This window comes from Cyprinus carpio, chromosome A2 (assembly GCF_018340385.1).
Source record: "Cyprinus carpio isolate SPL01 chromosome A2, ASM1834038v1, whole genome shotgun sequence".
Classification (NCBI taxonomy): Eukaryota; Metazoa; Chordata; class Actinopteri; order Cypriniformes; family Cyprinidae; genus Cyprinus; species Cyprinus carpio.
Window position 1 is genome coordinate 8838934 of NC_056573.1, and position 23728 is coordinate 8862661.

The 23728-nt window shown below is 38.1% G+C and overlaps 1 protein-coding gene across 1 annotated transcript; it reads right to left on the minus strand.

Moving 5' to 3' along the window:
* Positions 1-142: 142 nt before the first annotated feature.
* On the minus strand, positions 143-22504 carry LOC109081030 (zinc finger FYVE domain-containing protein 9-like). The gene is made up of 19 exons (XM_042771406.1): positions 22041-22504; positions 17494-17593; positions 15784-15891; positions 13374-14815; positions 10553-10652; positions 10173-10349; positions 8286-8449; positions 8020-8128; positions 7635-7757; positions 6578-6733; positions 5297-5521; positions 4724-4806; positions 4525-4629; positions 3957-4107; positions 3511-3586; positions 3138-3305; positions 2774-2879; positions 2389-2565; positions 143-2185 (listed from the first exon to the last, which is right to left on the minus strand). Exons 3-19 carry the CDS (start codon positions 15851-15853, stop codon positions 2024-2026), a joined length of 3594 nt encoding a protein of 1197 aa, XP_042627340.1. The 5' UTR covers positions 15854-15891; positions 17494-17593; positions 22041-22504; the 3' UTR covers positions 143-2023.
* Between the last annotated feature and the right edge of the window lie 1224 nt (positions 22505-23728).

A 23728-nucleotide genomic window follows, 5' to 3' on the forward strand; every position in this document is an offset into this window, starting at 1 on the left:
TTGGTAGTTTTCGGTTGCAGGAGAGTTCCAAAATGAGTTGGCTACCTGTAGTAGAAATCAATTTTCTCCATGTGAGTGAAAAATCAATACAAAAAGATCATTTGCTTATGAAGTAAATGACCTCAAGGATTTTTCTATCTGATATCATATTACATCAGTAAAAGATACAACGACCTGGATTAGGGAATCTAAAGCAGGGCTCCAGACTTACAAACATGACTCTTAAAATGAAATGTTTAGAAGCTAAATGTCTTTAGAACCAATAAACTTCAACCGCTTGAGAAAGTTGCTGTGGCAAGAACATAACTGACTTGCAGTTCAAGAAATCTTTTGCAAACTCTGAATGACTCACTGATTGAATCAGATTCAACGTGCTAACTCACAAATCCATTTGACACACACTAAAATCAACCAGTTCTTGAGAATCATTTATCTGTAAATCAAAAGCATCACGGCTCGCTCTATTAAGTTGTCATCTAAAGAAAAAAATTATATATATATTTTCGCAAATGAAACTGTATACAGACACACAAAAACACTATCACTGCCAAAAACTTAGTATTTTGTTGCATTTGCAACTATTTCAGAAGCAGTCTGAAGCCCTGCTAAAGCATACTGATCATGATATTATCATATCTATAAAAGGACATAAAATATGAAAAGGTGCAGTCACATTTACAGTTCTTCAACAAATTTTCTAAGGCAAAATCCAGTTATTTAAATTGGAATCCACGCAATCGCGAATTTTGCATGCAGCATATTTCCCAACAGAAGCCAATTTGACCATGTTGACCAACATAAAGTTGCTTGGTTTCAATGAGTTTCACACATCGTACACTATTGACAACAGACAATGAACTTCTTTGCTTTCAAAATTCCCCTAATGCAACTGCACCTTAACACTATGAGAAATGAATGCCATTAGGACCCCAAACTGAAAGCTGAATTAAGAGCTTTAGAACCACATCCCAAAACCCAACCTTTCCTCATATATGAATATAGTGTTCATCTTTGAATAACGTTTCAATATTAATAATTCCATTCTTCTTGATTCCCTCCTTCCATTTCCTAATGATGGCTTAAAATCCTGTGCACTGCATTGCTATTCCTTACACAATCTTTTATATGATAATATGTTAAAAACACTTGCAGAACATTATAGAAACATGGGCCACTAAACAGGCTGAAAAAAGAGATGGGACAGGGATGGGATGCTAAATGCAGTGGCCCAGAGAGACTGTAACATTTCATCCTCTGTCCCGGTCCAAACCGATCCACTATAAAAGCTTTATTAGACTTAGACCTTCAGTCATGTCAGAACCTACCATTATGTGGAATTGAAGCTGCAGTTGAATTCCTGAAGGCCGCTTGAAATTATTGTTGGATCTTATTGTCTTAGTAAGTTTATAACAGAGGTCCGTTCTTGACATTTGTAACAGTAACTCAATCATCAGCAGTCCTAATACTGTTCCAGAATCTTTCCGCTGCCATATCAAGCAGCCCGTCTCTGAGAAAGCTACATCATATTAGCTTTGGAGCAGTTTTACTTAACCCAAAAAAAAAATTCATGAAATAAAGCATCTGGTGATTCATAAAGCTTAGAGGTGAGACTGAAGCTCATTCTTCGTTTCTAATTGAGGCCCAGGCACTGTGTACCAGAAACCACTTCATGGTGCCATCATCACCATCTGGAGGTCTCCATTAGGACTGAGCGTGTAGAGCGCCCTCTTGTGTTTGAGGAGCTTAGTGTTGCTACAACAGTTCTTTGAATTCACCCCTTTTGACTCAACAGGGCCTATGGTTTCCACAGTGGAGTTGAGAGGTGTGGAGAAACGAAAGAGAGCACATCATTCAGCGGGGCTGGGCAGAGGGGATCCCCGTGGAGATGGTGCATAGGTGGTATGGAGGACTTGTTCCTGCACAGCTTTCAGGCTCTTTGAAGTGCAAATGAGAGAGAAAAACAGCGAAGAGGGACTCGAGCTGGTGGAAGCCATGAGTCTGAGACTGGACGGATTCCCTCGTTTTAGGAGATGATCTCCAGGATGTAGAAGATGAGCTCCATCACCACAGGCCCTTCACTTAGCTGGCAGGCCCCGCTGTGGATAACTGGGATGAGGGCACTGTCTAGATCGCTCAGGTACTGGGGGAGCAGCGGCTGACCGTTACTTCCTGCTAGGTAGCCCACCTGTAAGACATTTCAGAGTAAAGATCTGTTCAGATCAAGAATGATAACCATAAGGATGACTACATCAACAGCATCCACATCGATGCAAAATAACATAGCTTGCGATTCAATTTTGATCTCAGTTCATTTAGATTCAATATCAATTTGTAAATATAGACGTTTAAATGGAGGTGCAACATTTAAATGGAGCTTGTCCTTGTTACCTGATCGGAGTCCAACGTGACCCGCAGGCCCAGTTTGGCCATGCCGTCCTCTTTGAGAAGTTTGAGGTGAGGGCACAGGGCCACACAGAAAGCCCTTGCCACATTCTCAGCAAGCCGGCTGTGGTCTGCAGGATCGCTCAGGCCATTGGTCTGGTCCTCGCTCCGCAGGAAGAACACCTGAGCACAACATTTAATATACAGAGTTAAAAAGTAGAATTGTGAGACGACAAAAAATAACATGCTTTAGTTTATATTATAAAACAATTTAAAAGGAACACTGGATCCCACTGAATTTCATTGTATTCACAAAAAAGCACCATGGCATTTTTTCAAAATAGAGTTCATAACTTTAGATAAAAATGAATAATGAATCAACGCTAAAAACCTCTGTCCAACGGATGACTTTCCCATTGGCTTTATATTCCGAGCCATGGAAGATCTTAACGCTGGTGACAGACTCCATGGATTTCCCATCAATGGGGCTGATCACTCTATAAACAAGAAAAGTGAAAAATCCATATTTGTATGTGTGTACTGTAAAAATATAATTAAAACTGCATGAATCTTTTGAAGTTTGCAGCCTGCATTCAGTGCTAAAAGTTAAATACCTGATGTGAATTTGATTAAGATCTCAGCAGCGCACATTAAACCTGGATCATTATTTGATGCGAATGCTCTTAAATTATATTTTAGGGAATGATATCAGTCAACTCGTCAAACAAGAGAGTCAGTTATATAGTTATAAATACCCTTTGTTGAAGTTGTGGTCATCATCAACCCACTGGATATGGACGTGCTCCTGGTTCTCCTCCTGATCAGCTTTCCCACAGGCAATACTGAAATCTTTCATCTCTCTCAGGGCTTGCCGTAAGGCCTCCATCATTTCAGCTGTAATCTGCACCATCACGCCATCTGAGGCACAAGAATTCAGCATGACAATTAGAAGTACCCAAATCTGCACAATATTTTACAAATTAGAATCAGTTGGTACAAAAAGTGCAATTCTGCCAGACTTTGACTTTGGGCAGAAACATTAAAAGGGACATTATGTTCAGTTTAGTCATTGTTTTTGTTTTAGTTGTTAGAATAAGTTGAATTCAAATGTACTTTGATTTTGGTTAGACAATGCTGGTTTTAGCCAAGTAGCCCGATGAAGCCTTTAAAGCCCCGCTGAACACAAAGAAGGAGGCCCCAGTCACTAAAAGAGGGATAAGAGGAAAAAAATAATACATCAAACACATACTTTCCTCATTCAAAATTACTCATTCACTTTTGGATAAGTGTCATTCACTACCCTGAATAGCATTTTACAGAAAGTTTCAAAAACATCATAAGAGTGCAATAGAATAATTCAGGGGTCTCAAGATAATTTTTTTTTAAGGGATAGTCCATCCAAATATATCAGCAGCCATTACTCCAGCCTTCAGATGATCCTTCAGAAATCATCCTAATATGCTGATTTGGTGCTCAAGAAACCTTTCTTATTAACAATGTTGAAACAACCATGTGTGAAATCTTTGGGTGCGACTTCAAGGCTTCATTTGCAAATGCAAGTAACCGTGGCGCACCTTTGCGAGGCTGGTGATGAATACTGATAGCCTGCGTCTGGTAGTTCCCATCGTCGTTCTGAACACAGACAAGATGGGAATCCGCCCGCTCGTTGAAGCACGCTCCCATTGCCAGCACATGTTCGTTGGACTTATTCATTGCCTTCATGAGCTGAGAAAGGAGAAAGCCGAAAGAAAATCTTGTCATGACTTTCCAAAGTTATGCATAATCTTAATACTTAATTATGTTCTTAAGGGTTTATAAATCCTAGTTAAGTGAATGACAGCTTCTAAAGACTGAGTAAGGCTTTAAATAATCCCTGCTATGTCAAAGGTCTGCCACTGCAAGTTCTGCTCTGTCAAACGCTTTTCAAACACAAGCTAAATACCAACGACTCGAGAAAAGGACACTGAGACAAGCTGTTGTCAATGCTTCACTTGTTCCATGGGACATTTGGCATCAATCTGCTATGCTCGCTGTTCCACAGAAATCTCAAAAACACTTTGTGCGTGTTCTATTTTAAACGTGTAGCCACAAATGCAACAGAAATTCAAATAGCGTCTCTGGCATGTGCTAGTCTTCATGCACCTCATTGTAACGGTTGCTCGGTATCTTGATGCAAGTCTTCCTCACTTCCATGTCCACCACCAGCCCCTTCACCACCGGCAACGTGTACTGGTAATTACGGAAATCCTGTACACGTGAGAAAAAAGTCAAAAGACATGGGTTCATATTGATGTCAGGCATGTGCTAAATGCAGAAGAAGAAATTAAATAAGGATACTCACTGCCAACAAGTTCATAATGGTATGACCAGTCTCTCCAAAGAGGGGTTTTCTGAAGCGAACACTAAATAGTGGGCAGGGGTAGACTGCAACACAAGTGCATAAGAACAGCTAAGCCATTAAAACAAGTCATGCTATTCAAATCAGCAGCTCACAATAAGCTCCTAAACACTCCACATGACTGAAAGGCCCCTTTTACTATTGCAATTACTATAATGTAAAAACCCGTGTCTTCATGCACCCAGATAAACATGGTGAGCAAACTTGCATGTAATGGATGAGAATTCATGAGTTGAGAAGCTCAGCGGGAAATACGTTGTTAATATATTCCATCTCCACAGGAGGACTTGCCTCAGGGGCATAGAAAAAGACCTTTTCTGCATTGTTTCTTAAACAACTATACTACAGGCATCAAAAAGGGGCCTTGCATTCGCTATATCCTGTAAACGCACACCTCACTATGTAAAGAGGTCAAATATACAATTAAAAACTACAGGAACAATCAAGATAATTCATCATTCGACACAGCTTAACCATTACACAGGCCTTAAATTCAACATCAAACCAAAATCTCACATCGGTATTCCGCCCCAAGGCGGAGCATGAGTCGGATGGGAAAGACCTTGGCCCAGGGGGTCTCCCACTTCTGCACCAGGATGCCAAAGAGGTAGGGTGGGTTAGGCAACGGCAGTTCCTGCAGTGTCTGGAAGGTGGGGCTGATATAAAGGAAGCCGCCGTGCTCCTTACTGCCCAGGAAGCTCTGAGTGAAGAAGGAGTGGCCCAGGTGACTTAACACATTTCCTGAACAGAAGAAAATATGGGATTAGATCAGGCTCTACCACTGTGCTTTCATGCTTAAGTTATTTCAAATTACATTAAAATATATATATATATATATATATATATATAAAATTATTATTATTATTTGCAACTATTCAAATGGCTAAACAACTTTGCTGGAATATAACTGCCACAATAATAATAAAGTTGTTGAAAATAATGTTAATAACAAAGTCCAAGATGATATACAGACTTAAATGTCAAATATGAAACTTTTATTTCAACTGAAGTGTAGTTGCATTCAATTACAAATTAGCTATTTCAATATTTCTTTTGCATTTTTATGCTTATTAGAGCATATTGTTGTAAGCTTAGTACTACCATGTGCAAAGATCCAGTCACATGAGCGAAACTTCTGTGAAATTTCTTGAGGGCAAAAAAGTCTATTGTCTATAGTGTAGGTTTACTTGGCAAATTCATGTGGCCAACTTGAATCCATTGAAAATCTTAATTTTGAATTTTTTTTTAATTCCCATTTTAGTGGATTCTTCTGAACCATGAAAATTCTCCAAACACTGTTAAATGGGACCGCTGCTTTGTTTAGTTCAGTTTAATTTAGGATGTTGACTGTTTACAGATCATTAGATTGTAGAACTAAAATGGCAACAGCTCATAATGCTCCAACAGAACAAAAACATTGTTGAGAGTTCCTCAGCATTAGCCACTATGTACATCGTGTACCGCTGAACTTGGCCAGACAAATAACATTCTTTTACTGAACACATCTGAATTGTCACACAATCCTACATTACGCTCACAGGAAATGTTGTCAGAGTAAGATGACATGGGAACTGTTCTGTGGCTGAACCCGCTGACCTGAAGCAGAACTGGGTGACAAGAGGACGACTGTGTCTTGAAAACAATTTCTGCTGAAGTGGATCCTCAATGCCACCAGGGCCAGCAGCCTCATTTGACCTTTAAGAGCCTCTTGGCAGAATGGTCTAATTTTATCTTGCTCTCATTTGGTGTGGATCAGTTTACCAGAACGGGCCCCCTGGTGGAGGTGTATCAGTTTACCTGTGAGAGCCTCCCTGTACAGCTGGACGAAGTGGCTGAAGATGTCCTTGGGAATGGTTTTCTCATCTGGAAGGCACTGTAGAAGCACTACAATCTCTGCCTGGCCCACGGCATGCATGCCCTTTGTCGTCATATACCAGCACTTCCTATTTACATCTTCACACAAAGATGACACAAAAGACTGTTATGACTCATGGGAATCTCCTTGGCATATTGAAGGAAAGCCTCATGTTGCCAATTTTCTGCAATTCCACAAAAGAATGACAATAGCCAAGACATACAGCTACCACTTAAGTTCAATTAAAATGCTACAATGAATGCATTACATTCAATAATAGCTACAATTGTAACTAATAAAATGGGTGTTTCTTTAACTTCAGGCTAATTTACATAACCCTTGTGTAAATGGTTTATTAGTGAATTTGGGGGTCAATAAGATTTCCTGTTTTTAATTAAATTAATACATGTTCAAAAAGAATGCAAAATTTATCGAAACTGTCAGTAAAGACATTCATAATGTTTCAAAAGATTTCCATTTCAAAAAAATATATATAAAGTAGCACAACTGTTTTCAACATTGATAATAATAAGAAATATTTATTGAGCAATTAGAATGATTTCTGAAGGATCACGTGACACTGAAGATTTCAGTTTGTTAATAAATTACATTGTAATAAATTACATTTTTAAATGTATTAAAATGGAATACAATATTTTAAATTGTAGTACTATTGTAAAATAAACATAAAATTGCTAGAGATTAAATAGAATGTGTGAAGAAATATAATAATGTGTAAAAATTAAGGTAAATATCACTTTTAAGCAAAAAATTTTTTGTGTTTTGTCATCAAGCTTTACATATGTCAAATTATGCAAAAACTGAAAATGAATTAATATTGCACTTTTTTTTTTTTGCATTTAATTCCACAAATATTAAAAACAATGAAAAAACTGAAGATTCCTTTTTATAAGAGAAATTAACTGAAGATTCCTTTTTATATTTACTTTAACTAGTATGTTGTGTTTTAAGAAAATTGTGTTTTAAGATGTCACTCACAATTGACCAGTTTGACCATGGCCAGCAGGTTGGCATTAAGAACAAACACCAGGTGATCAGGGCCGCCCTCCTCAAGCTGCTGCATCAGCACAATCTCAGAAGGTCTTTCCTCCACAGCATAGTCTGCAGACAAGACACATAACATCAATACTGTAACTATCAACAAACTGCTCCATGACTCTATTCAGTCTCCTCTCGTGGTACAACCCAGATGAGGAACCAACCCAATGAAAGTCCTCCCTTAGCATGAGTGGTAGAGACGGAAGCAGAAACACAGATACATGCACACAGACTTGCACAAACAATCACAGATACTCATATTTTCAGGAGTGGAGGCAGCTGAATGGTGAGGATGGGCAAGCACCTGTGATGTGGCCTCCCGTACCTCCTTTGATGCCTGTGGAGATGAGGATGGGAGGAAGTCCGTCCTCTGGGATCAGACTGAGAGAGCTGCCCACAGGGCTGGCGGTCGGGGCTCCAGTGGCACGGGCCGCCTATGGCAGGGCAAGAGACAAACTTATACTGCAACATAACGCAATCGTCTCAGGGTAAGAATCACGATCAGAAATAAGCCTATGTCTGTAAAAACTCCATATTACAGATGATTCGAAACTGTTTACTGAGTTTGAACATGAGAAAGCAAATCTTCACCTCAGAAGCACTGGCTCCTGAGGATTTGTTTGAATTTTGGGATGCTGCCACAGGCTGTGTGGGGTTGGGGTTTGCTGCCGGCCCTTTGGAAGAGTCTGTAGCGTCCCCATTGGGTAAAATGCCGTCAGCAAACCAAACCCTTCTTTGCTCTCGAGGAAGAGAACCTGAAAGTACACACACACACACACACACACACACACACACACACACACACAAATGCAGGGAGGGTTATGTATAGCTAACTTTAAACAATACACAACATGAAAAGCAGTGTTCAAATTCAGAGTAGAGGGACCTGTCACATATAAGAGCAAACCAAGAAATGGTAAAACTGCTGCTCTGACTTTTTTAAAATCCAACTTTTCATCAGTGATCTAGTTCTAAAAACCCTAAAGGGCTCAATTCTGTCATCTGTATTACTTTCTTTATTCTGTGGAACAAGAAAGAAGATATTTTAAAGAATTCTGGTAGTTTGGGTGTCACAATATGCTGGCATTGACAATAACTGTAATATAAAAAATTGATATCTTGTAGTGCTGTCAAAATTAGCCTGTTAACGCATGCAATTCATTTTTTTCAGTTTAACACGTTCAAAACATTTAACGCAATTAACACAGGGGTGGAGCTAGGGTTGGCCACCCCACTCCCAACTGTTGCCCATGTCTCTTTTTTCTTGACAAGAACTGCATTTATTTAGACACAGAACATCTTTACAGCCACATTTTTCAGACGTGCACTCCAACTTTGTCTCAGCGCCAGGCGATGGTCAAACGAGCGCAGAAAAGGTACAGGTGGAAGAAAAGGAACAGTTAACTGTGGTCAGATGAGAAATTGTCAGGCCATATGTCAGTAAAAACGAATTTTCCTGTTCTGTCAGCCATTATATTGTGCTCGTAGCACAAGTTCTTCAATCGCACGCACAAATGCAGTGGCGCACGCTGTATGTAATTTTATTTTAAAGCGCAAATTAACCACAAGCATGCAATCTCGTAGTTATGTCATCAGTTAAGTCATGAAGTTACCAAAAAGGCGGTTAAAGCTGCCTTATGTCTGTTAATCAAAGAACAGTAAAGGAAAAGAAAAAAAAGAGGAAATCAATATCTTTTGGATTCATCTATATTTAATTTAGAATTTAGTGTTTAATAACTTTCATTTCTGTATATTTCTTACTTGCTGAAGGGTGCAGGTAGCTAAATATAACATTTATTATAGGGTTTATGTGAAGATTGTTTTAAGTTCACTTAAAATGTGTCATTAATTAGTTAATTGCTTTTTAATCGATTGACAGCACTAATATCTTGTTAATATTAAATACAATATTGTAAATAAGCCAGCATCTCCAATATATAAGGTGGTGTTTGTTTATCATAAAACCCAAAAAAATATGACCACACAATGCGTAGTTACTACTGCTGCACAAAATCAGAGGAGATGACAGGTGATGGTTAAGTAACAAACTCTCTCTCCGCCTTCCTACATTTGTATTTGCAGTGTGATTCACTGAACAAAAATTCACTAAGAAAACACCAACTAAACAAAATAAAATAACAGGTTGGCTCCTGTAATCATGTAGTGAAAATCTGATATTTTGACAGCCCTGTTGGTAACCAAAAAGCTTTGGTAACCATTGACGTCCTATGTATGGACAACAAGGTTTGGAATGTTATGGGGGCGAGTAAATGATGACAGAATTTTAAGGAATGACAACAGTAGTTGTTAGTGCACGATTAGGTTATGGTAAGTGAAGCTCCCACTAAACAGACCTATAATGAAGTTTTAGGGTTGGGGACTCACAAAGTGTCCTAACACAATTTGAACACTGCTGAAAAGTCGAAATCAGCAATCTACAAATGAACAAGTTTTTTGGTAATATCCTACAGACTTTACCTTCTGACCCTTGCTGTTTGAGGACACCAACAGGCACCATGACGGTTGGGGGTGGGGAGCTGAGTGCTCCTGATGCCTGGGCTTGCTGCAGAGGGGGAATAGTGGAGCAGTACTCAGCTGGGTTGTTGGGATTCGGGCTCTGATTGCAACCACTTCCCATGTTCTCCCATGCTTGAACTAATATGACAAAGAGTTCAAAGGATCTGGTTATTCACACTGTAAAACTAATTTCAATTGTTAACTGGTTAATTTCTGTATAAAAAAAGACATGCACTTATAACTCCTGTTAAGTGATTCAATTTGGGAAATTTTGAGGTACAAAAACTCTCAGCTTATAGAGGGAAATTTATAACTATTCCTATGAGTTTCATATCACTCACCATTCATAAGTGCATGGTGGCAGGTAACACAAACCCTCGCTTCTTTCCTGTCCATGTACATCAGCCTGCTTTTCAGACTACAACAAGCAGCACAGAACACCTGGGCAAACACACACCAAAACAAACAGAGCTTTGATAGAAACAACTCATACCAGAAAATGAGACATAATAACAAATGATGCATAATAGCAAACAACTGGAAAGAATCAATATGGATCAGTCATGAACCAGTTCTCAGAACAGACGAAGTGGTCTAGAGTAGGGATGCAGCGATTAAACGATTTCACTATTAACCGTGCTTTAAAACATCACGTTAATGGACTATCTGGACAAAGCTTTCTTTAGAACTTCCGCATTAAGATAAGTCAGCTCATAAACTTCCTCTGAAACATCTTAAAGACTCATTTTTCATTCATGACAATAACATGAAAAAAATTGGCAAAGATTTGTCTCCTGGTGGAAAACGAATACTTTTTAGGATGAAAATGACATGAAATTAGTATTATAACCAGTAGATGGCAGCAGAGGATCACTCATTAGATCAGCTGCCACTTCAACTCCCTAGTTTTTACACATCATTTAAAAATAAATAGCCTAAACAATTAAGCCCAGACACCAATATTATGGAAGGTAGGGATTAGCATTTAATGTAGTTTTTGATTGTTATTAAAATTTTTGATTGCAATTTTACGTAATCGTTCAAAGCAGCAATTAATCATTCAAAGTCCACCTATGTTATTCTGTATGCTTAAGATGCGTTTTTTTCTTTCTTTTTTATAATTTAAAGAAGAAACCAATTCGATATCTAGTTGACTTTTGAGGCTTAATATTATAGAAAGGCCCTAAAAGTTTTTCAGTTAAGAGTGTTTTCAGCTTGTTTATTTTCATATAAAAATACAGCATGCAGTTGCATCAAACAATGGTATAAACATCATTCAATGTAAATTGTGATAATCGTAATTAAGTTTGCACATATTTTTTTTGTTGTGAACGCTGATCTGCCTTCAAAACACCTGGTAAAAGAATCACACGATAATGTGCATCATCACTACGACACACCCTTTACGGCATCAGTTCTGGCTTTTGTTCACACAGAGCTCGTTCCGGGACTGAACCCGGCAATGTTACTAGGTCCCCAACCCGGGATCAGTCCCGGAATCAATCCCGGGACGTGTTTGCGTTCACACAGAAGGCGATCCGGCAATGTTCCAGCAATTTTCCGGGTCCAACGTGCAGTGTGAAAGGGGCTTAAGACGCACAAAACTTTTCTTCAAATTGTGAATGGATTATGCAGAGAAAGTGTTTCTGTTGTACGGAAAGGAACTATTGCAACAAAAGGAAAACAAAGATACACCATCGGTGCACTAGTTTAAAGTGCCGTGCTTTCCAGAAAAAGATTCTACACACTATATTAACTATGACTGAAGCTTTATTTCAAATAAAGACATGAATGAAGAATTACTTGGGCGTCATTGAAATATTGCCGTAAATAAAAGTTGCTGCTAAAGGAGCGAATATGTGAGGGATAATGTACAGCTAGCTATGCATTAAACGATTTTAATGCACAATGTAAAGGCAAGAACAACCCGATGCGAAGCTATGGCTCGTTAGTTCTAGCATTCTGTCCCCTTCAAATCAGACAAAGATGAAATAGCATGGTATGATCACATTTATTTGAATTAGTTAATTATAACATTTACTTGAATTATTCGAGCGAGAGAGATTAAGAGAGTGTGTGTGAGAGAGAGAGAGAGAGAGAGAGAGAGAGCGGGGTGACAGTTGGGTGAGTTATCTGCGTCTCTCTACAAACAATGAAGCTGTGAGTTTAGTTACTTCAAACTGCGATTTTACCCCGTCGTTGCTGATGAGTGATGAATAAAATGTAGCGATCCAGTAGCTATTTTATTAATAAAATTTGTGAGGCAGCGTTGACAAAGTTCTGTACTGAATGTTTCTGTGTGAGTGCAGCGCAATCTCCGATCTCACAAACCAAAAGAATACACATGATTTTCTCAGGCTACATATAACATTAAGTCAAAACCAACAAGTTATTTTTTCACCATGTTTCCAAGTTCTCTACCACAGGTCCAAAAGTATTGTATAAAGAATGCATACACTGAAAACAAAATAATTTTGTGATATATTTGCATTTGTTAATTTCAAAAGGGAAATACTGAAATGGATGTTTACAGAGCAGAGGTCACCTTTTTAAATCCAAAGGGGGAGAGGGACTTTTGATTGCCTTTATTATTATTTTGTGCAGCATTATTTGGTTTCTGTGTTATTTCAGTTTCAAAAGGCAGCAATAAATAACACTTTAAAATCTAAAGTGTGTTCATGTGATTTTATACATTAGTAGTGTTGTGAAATTAATGAATGCATAATAATGGTGATAATCTTGAAACACAGCTACATTTAATTTTCCCTGTTTTTTCCAGTTGTTCTTTCAAGCCCATATCTGTGAAAATGTCATCAACGATGCAGCAGTTTATCACCAAGGGAAATTAAGATATTATTCCAGCAGTCTTGCAGTTATTTTTAAGTGCTGCATCGACAACCATTTCTCTTCTAAGAAAGGAAGAGGGGTGAAAGAGATAAAACCCCCATGCATGTTGATATAGGGTAGTTTTGTTGGTTACTTGGCCAAGTCAAAATACCCAAATTTTATCTTAAGTCTGACTGCTTAGAAAAGTAAGATCACACCATTTCCTTCATCACGTCCATAGCACAAACAAGTTACAGCTTGTTAGTTAAATACTTGGATTAGGGATTTGAATAAACCTGTCTTAAAAACACCACAATAATGAACAATAGGCTTTACCTTGCCACAAGCCCGACAATGATGCCTTCTTTTAGTGAAAGTGAACTTGACCTCGCACTTCATGCAAATGGGTGCTTGAGAGTCAGGGACCCAAACAGGAGCCACTTCCCCCAAAGAGCTGAAGGGTTTCTTCAATTGCTGTCCTGCCTGAAGGTCATTGTCTGGACTGTCTGAAGGCATAAGTAAGCCTGAAGGGCTATCTCCATGCTCTCCATTCATTTGAACGACCCCAGACTCAGTTGCTCCACAAGGCTCCTCAAGGTCTCCTGTTCTACACTGTGGCTCCAGGTTCTTGTTCTTGCCAGTGGAGCCAAATTCATTCTGGACTTGGCTCAAGAAAGGCTGGGGAATCTGCAGCTTTAGACTGACAGGCTGTTTCGGGCGGGCACCACCGTAAGGAACGCTGACGGGTTGCAGCCGGCTATTGTTGAGTTTGCCCATTCTGCCAGATTCCAGTCCTCGAATTGGATCACAAACCTCTTGTTTGCTTTCCTCCATTTCTTTTTCCTCCGTCACAGAGTCCTCCTTTGAAGGGACCACTGGCTGGATTTGTGCATCTCCACCATGAGCCACATTCAGACCATTGGATGATTCAAACTCTCTGTACATTTTCTCGTGGTCGCTCTCTATTGTTTTCTCTTTCTCTTCCTGATATGACCCCCAGGTGTCTTTCCCTGCACTTTCATTCTCAACCAGTCCTCCATTTTGAAAGGCACCCTCATGATTCTCCCGCTCACAATCAAGTTCTTCGCCACCATTCACTGATTTTTGCAAAACTGATTCCCCTTTCTGGAGATTACTTCCTTCTGGAAATACCAGATTACAATCCCTCATTCCGAGCTCAGGGACTGGTGAACAACTGCCAGTCTTGCTTGCTTCCATCTTAACACCATTATTCAAAACTGGTGGCCCATTTCCACACTCTTTGTCAAGAACAGTGAAATCTTGAAGACCACCACCACTTCCTTCGTCAGTACCATTCTGCTCCGTCTTCAACTCACTGGGACCAGTGTCCTTAACACTTTGCTCATCTGTAACAGTTCGACTTGTCTCATCATCGCCACAAAGATTAGGACTAGATGGATAGCCGTTTTCCAGCACCACTCTGTTCGAGGATGGCAACTCTGGCAACTGCCCATCAGTGCTCACCAGCTTGCCAATATTGGGCTGGGGCAGAGGAGGACTGTGAACATCTGCTGGCCGTTCTTCATTCTTGCCCTCTGGCTGTTGCCCCACCCCCTGTATCCCCTCTAACCTGGTGACCTCAGCCAAAGAGGGGCCGTCTGACGTCTGGGCATCTAGAAGCGGCTTGAAGCTGATAGGGCTGTCCGTTGGGCTGAGGTCGGAGTGGGTCAGTGCTGGATTCAGGGAAAGGAGGTGCGATGGTGGGGCGAGAATCTGGGTCCACTTGGCATCCGAGAGAGTCGGTGTGTCCGTTTCATCTGAAAGGATGAGGAGAAAGCTCATTAGCTTCCTTTTTGAGAAGATTGAAACAAACAGAAGATAAATTGAGAAATGAGGTCAGGCTAGATTGGAAAATGTTAAGGAAGTGGGCCAATCTGGTCATCGCCTTGGGATCCGTCTGTCAAACTCACACATGAATACTTTGGAATGTGGGCATAGATTCCCTTTCTCCTACTTCCATCCAAGCATGATCAAGCACACACATACACACACTGCTCTCCCTGCTTATTCGCCTTCCTTCTGGGGCCGTTTAATAGTTTTGAGTCTCCTTTCACCCCCATTAATCTGTCAAGATTAGTGTCGGAGAGGAAATATACATTCGTTCCACCGTTCAGTGGTGACACTAAGAGGGTGGCTGTGTGTGAGGCAAGTCTGTGTGGCTTTTAATGTTCTTTGTGGCATGAAGGACAAAGCAATCAATAATTTCAAACAAACAATTTTATATGGCTGTGCAGCAGGAGCTGTTGTCCGCTTAACCCAGAAAGGTGAACAAAATAACACTAATTACAATATCCTGCTATAACTCAAATGCACATGCAACCTTAACCATGTAAATTACACGTGCTTGACTATGTGACACTAATTAAACAGTGTTCAGGAAAATCAGCGAGAGGCAGTAGTCCTGAGGGGAAATGCTAATTCAATTGACCCCATTTACACTACAGACTGCTGCCACCAGCACAGCTACCTGCTTGTGCTAACCATGCTGTGTGCAGTTCAACACAAGGGGCAACATCAAACATTTGTTCTACTTCTATCGTCACCGGTGTTTCTCTGCGTTTAGTTCATTATGCTCTAATTCACATGACTGTGTGGATTATCTGAAGATATGTAAATGTGCTGAGACAGAGTATCTTTTCTTCTGTCTAACATTACAGAAGTATGCCCTCAAAACATTCCTGACTGTCAGAGCATTATTCTGTAAAAGTTTTGCAAGTTAGCATACCTTCGTTCTGTTCAAACTCGTCCAGCACCTTGTCCAGGTTAAAGGCCTCAGTCTGGAAGTAATTCTCCATGGGTCAAGAAACTCCACCCTGCCAAGTGCCGTGTGAACCTGAAAAGTTGCCTTTTTCATGAGCACATAAATACAGTATTTTCAACATGCACCAGGAATACAGAGTGCTAACAAGTTAAAACCTTATAAAAGTGCAGTGAACTGTTAAAGTCTTCCAGAGTCTGGAAGTATATCTGATTATCCAAAAAGTGATATTTTGTTATGCTCAATAAAATGTCATAAAAATGTCAATGATACATAATTTATTGGTACCTTTTCAGTTAAAGGCTAATCCAGAGGACATTTTTGTAACTTGGCACCATTTACTGGCTGATATTAAATATTTATTAACATTTTAAATTAAATCTTCAACTATTCACATTATCTGTGAATACTAACTTCTTGTACTAACTAAAAGTGATAGTGACAGACTATGGCAAAAATGTATGGCCAAGATGAAAAGAAAATACCATCTAAACTTTTCTGAAGACATTCATATAAACCCCCACCCCAATTGTATCACAAGGCCGATATATCGGCCGATATTTGGAATTTTTCAAATAGCGGCATTGCCCGATAAGTTTTTCTGCTTGGCTGATGTAGTTGAGGCGGGACTTTTATTTTGACGGCGCTTAGAAAGGCAGCGCCTGAGCACATACGGCTCATATTTTCCCTCTTATTCGCTGTCGTTGGTAACAGTTCTGTCCAATACGGATAGAAGTCTGTCTAATAATCAGATAGAATGGATAAATTATTATAACAATTGCTTTCATATTATTAGTAATAGAAAGGCAAACATTATAATACTTTTTTGTTTGCCGTCAGCATTAAGCAAATACGCATTTATATCATTTAAACAAATCTTCAAATGGCTAATAAACATTTAATTTCACAAACCTTTCAAACTTAGTCAAATCCAGCTGTGAGATCTTGTGAAGTGTGCATTTTTATCCTGCATGATCGCGTGTTCTCTGTTTGACGGTTGGTCCGTGTGAATTGAATGCTTTAAACTTTAAAATCGTGATTTCAAATTATGCTACGCTTTATGCATTTGCCCACTGTCATATTCATGTCCTTTTCTCTGTGTGCTGCATGTAAAATGAGTGTTACCCTGGCTTTATTTGAAAAATATGATTCCCAATGCACACAAACTTCCAAGATTACTGAGTGGCATGTTGGATACAGTGTTAATTTCCTTTTTAATTATATTTTTATTTAATATTTATTTATTTGTAAAAAAACACTTTGTCATCTAACATATGTTTATTTTACACATTTATTTTTTAATCCATTGCCAAATGATTTCAAATTTCTTAAATAATAATAAAAATTTCCAAGATATCGGCATTGGCTGTCAAAAAAAAAATATTGGTAGAAATTTAATAGATATTCGTTATAGGTGGATTGATTATCACATTTTTATCGATTTTCAACCGACAGGCGTACAACGTTACATCCCTAATCAACACAGAATCCCAATTCTCCCAATAATTCTAATACAAATGTCTCAGTCATAACACAAAATAACCAGATGGCCATAATGAAAATAATTACAATATCAATGCATCCCAAAAGGTGTGAAATGTCGAATAAATTGCACAATCTGATTTGTAATTAAGCTAATTAAGTTGAAAAGAAACATGCACAGATAATTATTCTCACCTGCTCAGAGGTCCTCTTCAGTAATTTCAGGTATATCTGCACAAAGGCTCCTGATAGAGCCCTCGTCTCATCCAGTTTCACATACATTGGACAGCCACATCTGAAACAAAACAGGATGATAATACCCCACTAATAATGACATATAAACTCTACTGGTTTTAATTCCTGTCATGCCTGTTTAGCCTAATGCTAAATAGAAGCCTTATGTTAATACCTTTAAGGTCCAAAATCTTCCAGCTAACCTGTCATTCTTAAAATAAGAGCATTTCCGGTACTTTGCTGAGCTTTGAAGATGGGCAATATCAGGTGCACAAAGTTGTGGCTGACTCTGTTACATTGCAATGTATAGGCTGTCACTGACAAAGTGGGTAACGGTGAAGGCCCGTCACAGAGGAACGAGGATTATGCCAGAATCAAGACATTCCACCAAGCAGAGGGTTCTGAAAGTAGCAGACTAGACACATTTTATGCTTAGTTATAGATGCATGCTTTGCTACACTGTCAGCACAACGCTAAGAAGACAAGGGAGAAGCGGAATAAGAAACACAGTTGTGCTTAAGTGAAGTGGGGGAATAGGACCCCTGAATTTGCATTTACTCTTTTTTTTCTGCTATGTGTTAAAATAACATCTGATATCACTTTTGACCAGAAAACATAATTAAAGAAAACAGTATTAAAGTGGGAAGTAAAAGAGAAGAAAACCTTAATTTTACAACAATTGGTTTTACTTATAGCTTACTTCAGGTTACTAGATTCCATTAGCTGTTGAAGTCACCGTTCCATATATGAAAACACAAATAACATCCTACTCTGGCTGGCACTGCTAAATTATGCAAGAAAAAGGCAGGTTATGGGTCAGTTTATGTGCATCTGTGGATTGGAAACAAAAACAGTATCTTATTGTGTCAAATTGCACCAGTACACCATTACACTTAAATAGTATTAGGAGTCTTGTGTTGAGCAAAACAAGCAAATGAATGTGGCAGGGAGGGCATTTTTAGACATTTTTCAAAAATATATACTTCTCTCACCTAAATGTTTGATCATGCCATGCATTTTTGTTTTGACAATCGTGGAATTGTTGCACAATAGCTTACACACAGCACAAGCCTGATTTCGTGAGCTGTATGTGAGGCGGCCTACGGCATATGCAGGATCCTGTGTGAGAGCGCAGTCCATGCTGCTTCTGAACCGCTTACATACCGCACATGTGCTTTCACACAGGAGTCTGCAACTGATCTGTGGCTGTTTACTACCAACACAACATTTATCCATTATTTTGATTTCAAATCCAAACATTGTTACTGAAAATACTTTTTCAGCATTGTGATTCTTTTTTTTTACACAGTACAGTAATACAAGATTTCATGTATGTGTTTAAACAAAATAAATATAAGCAACACATTATTTAATATTTTTTACTTTTGCATTTACTTCTAGATTAATAATATATTAAGTTGCTCAAGCAAGTGGCAAAACATTTAAACCTACTTTTCTTACATTATTACAAACATTCTAAATTATAACTTACCATTGAGAGAAACAGTCAGCTCTACTGCCTTTTCATTTGCATTTAAATCTTTATTACAAGCAATCCTGCAGTTCATAAAGAACTTTGTTTACCTACCTCCACAATTGCCATCTATTATTGCCTTGTTTATCAAAAAGTGCTCTTTTCCTTTATAGCTAGAAAGCCATGTGCTTTCTGCTATGTGTTAAAATAACATCTGAGGGGTATTTTGCTAAATATATGCACCATATAACATAATCATTATAATTTTTACTGTTCTTATGTTTAATTTATGTTTGAATAAATCCATCATTTTTTATGACAGCTACCATTTAAATGTTTATATTTAAAAAATACGAATTGAAGTAGAAATATTATTATGCAATTGAAACTTTATTATTTTAAAAACTTCATTGTGTAATTTTAACAGTTGTATGCTATAGCTTATAAATCAGTCAATTTTAACCTTCAATATTTTAATAATGTAGTACCAAATGACTCATGTATATTTTACAGCATTAGTTGAGAATTTTTTTCCTTGAGAAAACTTGACAAGTACTGTACCCAATATATATCTAATCGATTATTGAATTGAATCGAATCAAATTGGTAATCTAATCGAATCGAAAGCTTGTGAATGAGAATCGAATTGAATCGTCAAATTTGTGTCAAAACCCAGCCCTAATGCAAACATGTTGTTGGCGTGGAAGTTTTTTACTGTGAGTGAAGAAGACACTAAGTTTGCTATTTGTGAAACTTGTAAGGCTAAAATAAACCACGGGGGAACCACTTGCCATTAATGCTCAAGTAGCATTTTGCCTATACATATTTGCTGGGAACACTTATTACCCACTTACTGCACTATTATTATTTGGAAGAGTATTGTACACTTCAGTTTTGTTCATTCATAGGATCTTTTGAGTTTTGTTAGACAAGTAAAAAAGAGAAATTTTTCTTCAATTTATAAAGTTGTTTTGTTTTTTAAAGCCACTCATTTTCAGTAAATTGTTATTTCTACTTCTTTCCAGTCACAGAGCACTTTTATTTTTTGAGAGTTGTTTAAGTTAGAGAAGAACCTGTAGCTTGGGAAATTGTAATGTTTAATAATTTCTTTTTTCATGAAAATAAAATTTAGCTTTGAAGAAAAGAACATTTTTGTTTGCATATGCTGTCAATTATAGTAAAGAAAATCGGAATCGTCAAAAATCGGTATTGGCAGATCACACTTACAAGAAATCGGAATCGGACAAGAAAATTGCAATCGGTGCATCTCTACTTAAAATAGTACTAGCAATAGTAAAGACATGCTTAAATTTACTTTATAAAATCATTAAAGATTTCACAGCATGCACAACCTGAAGGTGGATGTTTTTAGAATTATACTAAAGGCCTTTTACTTGCTAAAAAAGTAGTAACTATCAATCAGAATACAAAAGGCATGGAGAAGACTGCTTTCAACAGGTTTTTCAGCAAGGTTCTGATCTCACTGACAATTTGGAGGTCTTTGAAATTCCCATTTCAAATATAACGCTATAGGCTTCTTAGGGTTAAACAAATATTACCACATTCCTAGTATGACGGTTTCCGATGATCATTATCGGCACTCCCTGAAATCCCAGTAAAACAATTCTCACCCGCCTACATTCAATTAATGTCATATGACTAGATAAGTTTGGACTTGATAACTTTTCTTGGTTATGCAATGTGGAGATGTCTCACTGTAGTTTCATTTTTAATCAAGTACAATCGTCCTGTTGTTGTGCATTCTGCAAAGCATCTTTCTGCAGCACATCGAGCAGTTAAGACTACTGACGCAAAGCTCAGTTTGATTGCTTCCGCACTTCAGGAATGGTTTCGCTGTCACTTTCTTGCTACCGCCTGGATAAACATTAAGGCCTGCTGCGGCATTACAAACATCTCTATGACATGATTTTACTTTAATCTACTCCTAAAGAAAGAGAATAAAAATAGCATCGGCGGAACTAGCTCTTGTTCCTGTGTCAGTGTCATATGTATAAGAGAAAATATTAGAAGTAGCTCAGATGTCTTAAACTGCAGGGCCAACTACAGGGCTATCTGTTGCTGAGGGAAACAGGAATCTGTCAGCCTGTCACAGGGTTCACTGGATTTCAAAAGCTTCCACTTCATAATATCCTCTCTTCCTTGAAGTTAGCTCAAACAAGTGTGATCAGTCACACATTAGAAAGCTGAATGAGTAACTTTGACTTCTGCATCACAAGTGTTGATTCACTCTGACAAAACAAGTACCAAACCCTGATGACTATATACTCCCAACCTAAGCAAAGTTTAGTATGATCACACATTTTCTTGATTGTTGGTCTTTGCAAACCATATTCCTTATTGCATTCCAAAACACTGACAAGCATTATATGAAACCTGTGGTTGATTCCTACAAAAAAAAAACTTTCCAAAGTTTTTACATTTTTAAGGTATTGTAAATTAGAAAGCTTTAGAAATTGTCATATATACATTCATATATATTCGTATTTGCCTACAAACACACGAGGTGTTAAACAGTAGATGGTTGTAATGATTTGTTAATGTTGGTTAAGTGTTACCTCATCAATAATCACCCGAAATCGTCTAATTATAATACTGTAATATTATATTACCCTAACCAAACTGTATTAGTTGTCTATTTAAAAGTCACGTTTAACAGCTTACTGAGGTTTTATCTACAGTGTCTAATGACTCTGTTACCGTTAGCTAACGTTAACTAATAACATTAGCCTGTCAAAAAGACGCTCAAGTCATTACCATGTGTTTACTAACCTGATTACCAGCTATTTTAACACGCTTCACAAAACAGAAGACATAAATACAAACGCGTGAGGCTAAATTCATCTTTAGCAAGAAATACACATTAAAGAGTCTTAGTTTGCAGCTCGCAAACGGTCCATTCTCAGTCTCGACTGTATTAAGTATAATAAAAGGCAGTATTTTTGAGGCGTCTATAGTGAACACATCACAGGTTGTGATAAGCGAATAACAGTTTGTGGGTTAATCGTTTACTCACCGGTGGAATCCCCATCATCATCTTCTTCTTCACGCACGATTCAGCCATGAAACTCCCCGGGTAAAATCCAACATACTTCGTGTCAAATAAGCAAGCGACAATGTCTTTGACTCCTGTAGGTTATCTCCATGCACAGCTAGGCCATTTTCCAGTGTTCCACAGAAGTGAAGGAAGAAGTAGTTTGTGCGACAGCTCTCGTATATCCCTCCCCCAAACGTTTAATGGAGAAGGTTACTACGAACTGCAGCAAGGGTGGGACATTTTGGCTCAAGCTACGCTGAAGCGGTGTGAGATTCCCAAGCTAGCGACTTTCATTTGAGCCAAGATGGCGTCTGTTTCGTAACCTTGTGTGGTAAGCGATTCACAGCGGGTGACACCACCGTGCCTCTGGATCCACAAGAAACGCGGGGCGGCACCCGAGTCCGCGTGACGTCATAACAGTGCAACAGGGTATCGTCTTTAGAGATTGACATTTGGCAATACACTTATAAAAAAATAAACAGATCTTGTTACAGATCTTGAGCAGCTGGACAGAGCGAGTATTTAAGGACACATTTATTTGATTCGAGATTTCAGTTTCGTAAATTTTAATCATACATTTAAGAAATGGTTGCTGCAAATATATAAAAGTGTCTTTGTAGTTTTAATTCAAGTTCTGATTTAATTTCCGAATGCTGCACTGTCATTGTATGTTTTAATTTTTCCACTGTTCTTTATATTACATTAAACTTTCAGAGTCGGAGACTTTTGAAATTTCTGAATGCTTTTGAAAAATTAAACCTACTGAATAGAAAGGATGGCACAAACTAGTCTGAAAGTTACAGCGTAATTTGCTAACAAACGTGAAAGTAAATAAATAATAATAACAAATACGTGACAGCAATGTCAAGAGAAAAAGATTGTATCTCTGTGGTACAGAAAAACGTACCTTTCACCTGCTGTGCTGTGGAAGACTTGACTCATGGATATTAATTAGATTAAGTGATTGGACGCTCCAGGACGGTTACTAAGCAACGGCAACATAAAACGATTAATATTCATGAGCTATTAACATTCGTTTTGTTTCCACAGCCTCACTCTGTTTAAAGTGCGACACCAAGTGTTCATTCCGATAAACTGCGTGCTGCATGAATTTTTTTTTTTTTTTTTTTTTGTCAGGCACACAAGCATTTATATATTTAGGCACAGTCTCTCAATATTTGTTCCTCTTTTAATCCTTTTTAAACTTAAAAAAAAAAAAATCATTAGCCTAATGTGTTTCGTTATGTAGTATGTATGCAATGTAGTCACTCAGTGGAGCTATAACCATAAACTTACTCATTGGACTGCCATAGTGTGCTTACTCTGCTGAAACAGCAAAATGTATAATATGTGACATGACCAAGGTGACCAGATTTCTGAAAACCAGGGACACTTTTAATAGGTCAAAATATCATTGAGTTCACACTTTATGTTTTATTGAGTTCACACTTATTTTTTTTTATTTTATCACACTTTATTATCCACTATGGAAGCCCGTTTCCACCAGGTAATAAAAAAATGAATGCCCTAAAAAGTCGAAATTATGGCATACTTAAGTCATAATTACGAGATAAAAAGTCGAAATTATGACTTAAAAATTGAAATTATGACTTTAAAAGTCGAAATTACGAGATAAAAAGTCATAATTATGAGATTAAAAATCGAAA

Coding starts and splice junctions, on each gene's coding strand:
- LOC109081030 (XM_042771406.1), bottom strand. CDS start 15,853: ATGGAGAATTACTTCCAGACTGAGGCCTTTAACCTGGACAAGGTGCTG. Junction 14,816..15,783: donor CGAGTTTGAACAGAACGAAG/GTATGCTAACTT, acceptor TCATCCTTTCAG/ATGAAACGGACACACCGACT. Junction 4,108..4,524: donor CGAGCAACCGTTACAATGAG/GTGCATGAAGAC, acceptor CTCCTTTCTCAG/CTCATGAAGGCAATGAATAA.